Source organism: Raphanus sativus, chromosome 6 (assembly GCF_000801105.2).
Source record: "Raphanus sativus cultivar WK10039 chromosome 6, ASM80110v3, whole genome shotgun sequence".
Classification (NCBI taxonomy): domain Eukaryota; kingdom Viridiplantae; phylum Streptophyta; class Magnoliopsida; order Brassicales; family Brassicaceae; genus Raphanus; species Raphanus sativus.
The window spans coordinates 9,099,789-9,105,788 of NC_079516.1; the positions used below are offsets into that span (position 1 = coordinate 9,099,789).

At 31.5% G+C, this 6,000-nt stretch overlaps 1 protein-coding gene across 3 annotated transcripts; it reads left to right on the top strand.

The window, feature by feature from the left end:
• Positions 1-1,255: 1,255 nt before the first annotated feature.
• On the top strand, positions 1,256-3,633 carry LOC108806904 (transcription factor FAMA). 3 transcript variants are annotated; one of them, XM_018579114.2, is made up of 5 exons: positions 1,256-1,505; positions 1,606-1,698; positions 1,843-2,499; positions 2,606-3,040; positions 3,441-3,633. In XM_018579114.2, the coding sequence occupies exons 2-5, from the start codon at positions 1,675-1,677 to the stop codon at positions 3,528-3,530; spliced, it is 1,206 nt and encodes a 401-aa protein (XP_018434616.1). In that variant the 5' UTR covers positions 1,256-1,505; positions 1,606-1,674; the 3' UTR covers positions 3,531-3,633. The 3 variants fall into 3 exon arrangements, with proteins under 3 accessions (XP_018434616.1, XP_018434618.1, XP_018434615.1); XM_018579116.2 differs by having other exon boundaries at positions 1,256-1,417; positions 1,618-1,698; XM_018579113.2 differs by having other exon boundaries at positions 1,257-1,417.
• Positions 3,634-6,000: the final 2,367 nt, after the last annotated feature.

The window sequence follows — 6,000 nt, forward strand, 5'->3', positions numbered from 1 at the left end:
AAAGGTAAAAATATATGAAATAAAAAGTGAAAGAGTTACATTAGTTACTCTAACAAAATATTTAGTAAAAAGTAAAGTGTGGTTTTTTCTTCTGAACAGTAAATATAGTAAGAACGAAATTATAATATTCTACCTCATTGGTAAAACTAGAGCTGGTTTGAGAGTAATTTTAAATCTGGATTATAATATTACTCCAAAACAACTTATCGGTAACATTTAGCAAAAAAAAAAACTTATCGGTAACATCCAAAGTGTATGATAACGTAATGCACTGATGATTAAAACTACTATTTGAAAAAATTCATATCTATATGTACTACACCTTGTCCTTATTAATTTCACATGTCAGGACCAAAAAAAAAAAAAATGATAAAATCACATGTCTCCACAACACACACAAACAACATATGTCATTTTCGTGAAAAAATTAAAGTAACTCATATGAAATGATAGAAATAAAGATTGGAGACGCGTAGAGAAATTTGATTAAGTTCACGAAAAAGCGGTAGAAAAGAAGAGCGGTTTTGGCTTTGCTTGTGTGTGAGCTCTTAAAGTTATCTACTTTTCAATGGTTCAAAAATAGAGAGAGGTGATACACGGGTGTTTTCACGGTTCTCCTTTTTTTTTTTTTTTTTGGCAACCCCCTTTTTCTTTATCTGTGGCTCCCCTCGCTCTCTTACGTTTGCAGATAAAGAAAAAAAAAATATCGTCTTTATTACAAAAACAAGATATGGTTTGGAAAATTCAATAATCATTCATTTGACTCGGTGTTAATTCGATTGAACTGGTAAAGAGCTCTAGATCTCCATTTCGAATTTGACTTCACATAGAAAATAATTTTAAGCAAAAAATTATATTTGAAAAAGAATAGATCTCCACTTCAAAAAAATAACCATGGAAACTGTGATAACCATAATCCATCATTTCTTTGCTTCTTACTATATTTATTTCTTGGTTAATGGACTAATTAGCCAATATAAGTCGATTAGTTAGAGGAAAATAATATAGTGTATCTCATCTTTTAAAATTAGTTTAGAAAAATAGACTACAATAATTTTAAGGATTTATCTACGTAGTTGAACGACAATATTTCCAATCATTATGTGAAGATAACCTGAATTATATAATGATTCCTTAGTTACTCTATACAAACATTTGGGAGGGGGGTTATTATACAAACGAATTATTAAGAATTATTAGCCCCTTGCTAAACCTAATTACGTAGACCGATGCCTCTCTCTCTCTATATATATTATGTGTATACATGAGTACGTTTATATAGATATATATATATGGGAGTTTGGTAGTGGTTGCTCATTTGGGACTTCTAAAAACAGTTATCTCTTCTTGTGTATCTTTTGCTAATTTAGCATATCTTTTATATACATCTCTTGCAAACCCTAGTAACTCGTCCAAGGTCAGCCCTCTTTTGTTTCATCAATCCATAGTAAACAAGTTCGAAATTTTGGTGTCCATCACTTGTTGTTTTCGTAATTCATACATAGGTTTGGTCTTAAGAAGTCTTTTTTTTATTGTTCCACCTGTGGTGTTTTTTCATGTATATGTTTTCAACCGACTCTGGAACTCATAGATTGTTGTCGTTAGGTCGTGTTGCAGTCAAGAAGCTAAACCGTAACTAGCCTTAAGAGTTCAGACGTTTGTAATCAAGTACGAATGGCAATGGATAAAGAATACTCCGTACGTACCTACATCTTAATCGTTTATTTCTTCTCCTACATATAAAAGTATAATATATGTGTATGTATGTATATATATATATATTTGTATATGAGTCAGTTTATGTTACTTTTGATATCAATTTGATTCTCCGTTTTCTTTCAGGCACCAAATTTCTTAGGTGAATCCTCAGGCGGTAAGGATGATACCAGCGATGGTATGATAGACTACATGTTCAACAGAAACCTTCAGCAAGAAAAGCAATCGATGCCGCAACAGCATCAACTGTCTCCTTCTGGATTCGGAGCAACGCCAACTTTTGATAAAATGAGCTTTGCAGACGTGATGCAGTTTGCGGACTTCGGTCCGAAACTGGCGTTGAACCAGACCAGAAATCAAGACGATCAAGACACCGGGCAGGGGATGGACCCGGTTTATTTCTTAAAGTTCCCAGTCTTGAACGATAAGATCGAGGATCACAACCAAACTCATCATCTCATGTCTCAAGAAGCAGGTGAGTGTGAAGGAAACATAGGGAATCTGTTTCTTGAAGAAAAGGAGAACCAAGAAGATGAAAACGACAACAACTCCGTGCAGCTCCGTTTTATTGGAGGAGAAGAAGAAGAAGACGATAGAGAGAACAAAAATGTTACGACAAAGGAGGTAAAGAGCAAGAGGAAGAGAGCTAGAACAAGCAAAACCAGCGAAGAGGTGGAAAGCCAAAGAATGACTCATATCGCGGTCGAGAGGAACCGTAGGAAGCAAATGAACGAGCATCTTCGTGTACTCAGGTCTCTCATGCCTGGTTCCTACGTCCAAAGGGTATTATTCACATATATTTTAATTTGTGATTATGTTCATATATATAACTAAGAATTTCTCAAACTTTTTTAAAAAAATAGAAAAATAATGAATGCAAATATAATAGGGAGATCAAGCGTCGATCATTGGAGGAGCAATAGAGTTTGTACGAGAGCTTGAGCAACTCCTACAATGTCTGGAATCACAGAAGCGTCGGAGAATCTTGGGAGAAACTGGTAATAGGCATCTTGGGGACATGACCACGACAACGACTACTTCTTCTCCCATAACTTCGGTTAATAATCCCCTGATTATTACCGGAAATGTAACCGAGTCAGAGGGTGGAGGAGGACTTCAGGAGGAGACGGCAGAGAATAAGTCGTGTTTGGCTGATGTAGAGGTGAAGCTGCTAGGGTTTGACGCCATGATCAAGATACTTTCAAGAAGAAGACCAGGACAACTGATTAAGACTATAGCTGCTTTGGAGGATCTTCATCTCTCTATCCTTCACACCAACATCACTACCATGGAACAAACCGTCCTCTACTCCTTCAATGTCAAGGTAGGTTTCACTTGCTTGCATTATAATAAATATAAACTTTCTGAGCGCATATTTTAGCTATTCATATAAATAAATCAAATTTAATAAGCCACAAGAAAATAATAATAGTCTAGTAATTAGCCAATATTCATATATAACTATATAAGACACCATAACAACTATAGCATTTATGCATAAGGTATAATTTCTGATTTTATTTAACAAATTCATGGCGGTACAAAATTTAAAGAAAGAGCTTTACAGCAGCACCTAGTTACAGGTTTTGTTTCCCTCCTCAACACACAAAAGAGAACATCATAAAGGAGTCACAAACACGCGGTGTATTATGGATTTGTATTGTTATAAAATATATGTAGCAAAATGATAAAGGCTAACATGAGGTGATGTACAACATGTGCAGATTACAAGCGAGACAAGGTTTACGGCAGAAGACATTGCAAGTTCGATCCAGGAGATATTTACTTTTATTCATGCAAATACCACCATGTAATAATATATATATATTTCTCCTATTATTTCCGTTAAAGGTATTTTCACAAGTTAACGTTGGTGGCTTAAAAACAAAAGTTGATGATGGTTCCATTTACGATGTCTTTCTTTGTGTTGTTTATTTTCATTTTTACAATACTCTAAACCGTCTTTTACCACAGAGACCATTTTTTTAACATATACAAATGTCGAATACAAATGTCGGCGTGAAAATAATTTGGTACTGATTACAAGGACTTGTCTTTGATATTATAATTTACAAGAAGAGTTCTTACAAGAATAAGAAGCGTGGCCAAGTTTTCCACATAATCAAAAGAGATATCGCGACTGAAGGTTAAACTTTTAGATTTCTCCATTATTCACTGTCCTCGTTTTGAAAACGAAACATCAGATGTATTAGCTAATAGCTAAGATAACAAAACTGTATCATTGTATTATATTGGTTATTCAGTTTTGGTCGTACCTCAAGCAAGATTGAACTCAGAACAGTTAAATCTCAAACTAGATTTTTGGACCCACGCGTCTGCGCGGATATATGTTTGGAAATATTAAATGGTAAAGAAAAATTTGACGGCTTTCATATTTGTTGAATTTTTATATTGGTGTATTTCGTTCGGTTCGTTGAGTGTCTGATTATAAAGTATGATGTTATAAAAATATCCATTTTTTTAGTATGAAAATATTATTGTGGGTTTTTTTAATTCAAATTTATTATAACTTGTTTATGTAAGCTTAAATATTTTAAACTTTTAATTACATGATTTTAAAAGAAAATTAAAAAGTAATGGAAATGTACAAAAATAATTTTTTTTGAAAATTATATTATGATAGCCCAAAATTTAAAATAGGCCCGATTTGCTAATATTTTGAAAGGATTAAAAATATGCCAAGCCCATTAAAAAAAATTCCGCGAAACTAACAGAAAAATGGTTAAGAGTTGTTTATCATAAACAATTAATTTTCTTCTTTCTCTTTTTTTGTTTCTGTCGGTCAACTAACCTATCTATCTCTCTCTCTTTCTCTCTCTTTCTTATCTCTTGTCGATGTTCTTATAGAGAACTTTCAAAATCGTGAATCAAGAATCAAACTATACAATTCTTTTGCTTAATTTTCAAAATCGTCAGAGGAACAAACATCGTCATCTTCGACATGTTATAGGTTTTGGAATTTTTTTTTGATATGATTTGGAGAATAGATGATGAGATATATATATATATATATATATATATATATACTGGTGATGAAAAATGGTGCACGTTAGGTTAAATGTCAATAAGTTCGATATTTTATTTTTGGTAGTTATAATTTAAAAACACAATCAAAGGTAAAAGATCTTAAAAACAATTAAATGTACATTTATTATTTATTATCTATTAGGGAAAAGGAATATCCGTAGAGAAAAAGAGAACTTGGTGGTCAAGTTTTTTAAAAAGATTTTCGGATTGTGTTAGTTATTTGATTCGAGTTGTTGATCAATTGATAATTTATATTCTTTCCGCGTAGGATTAGGAAAATCTTTGAGTAGTTATTCTGATCGCATAGAATTAGGAAAATCTTGAGTGCGTATCAATTAAAATTCGTTTTAAATGTCATTAATGTACATTAATTAAAAAAATTCGTAAATTTAGGACTGCTTTATGAATGTCCGTGGAATGGAAGGAAATCAGTTTAATTAGGTTATGTATTATTAGCAAACCAATTTTTTTTTCGTTTTGAGTTTATATTGCAAACCAATTTTTTTTTGTCATGAACAAACCAAAATATAAACCATCTAAAACAAAACCAAAAGTTCATCATAAGCAAAACAATCTAAAATGTTTCTTCACTGTGAAAATAATTTCCACCATAAGCAATAGAATATGTTAATATACTTGTGTAGATATGTTTAATATGAATAATAATTTACACTAATTGTTTTTCGGTGTTTAATTTAGATATTTCCATTGATTGGTTTAGTAGTGTAGATATTTCAATTGATTGGTTTAGAAGTCTGGACCATGTGAGTCAAAAAGAAAGCCCAAACAAAAAATAATAGGTAATCTATCTTATTAAAACAGAAGTACACATATAGAAATACCCTTAGTTTTCAAATTTAATTACACTTCTATGCCACTGAGAATTAAATTGAGTTTCCTATTTTAATGTTTGTCTTTTCAGTTAGATTAATGTGCTTTCCAAAATTAAATACACAATTAAATAATATTTCCTATTTTAATGCTTTGTTTTTTCACTTTAATTAATGTGTTTTCCAAAATTAAATTTGAATTAAATACATTTCATTTACTTATCCATTAAATCAATGTCAAATTAAAAAAAATACATTTTACTGGACAATTATAATATTAACTATTCATTTAAAAAATATGAACGAAAAAAGTATTACCAAATTTAAATCGGAACGAGATAATATCTAAACGGATTTACCATTTTGGTATCTAGAGAACCATAACCAAACTTTATCCGAACGAAAT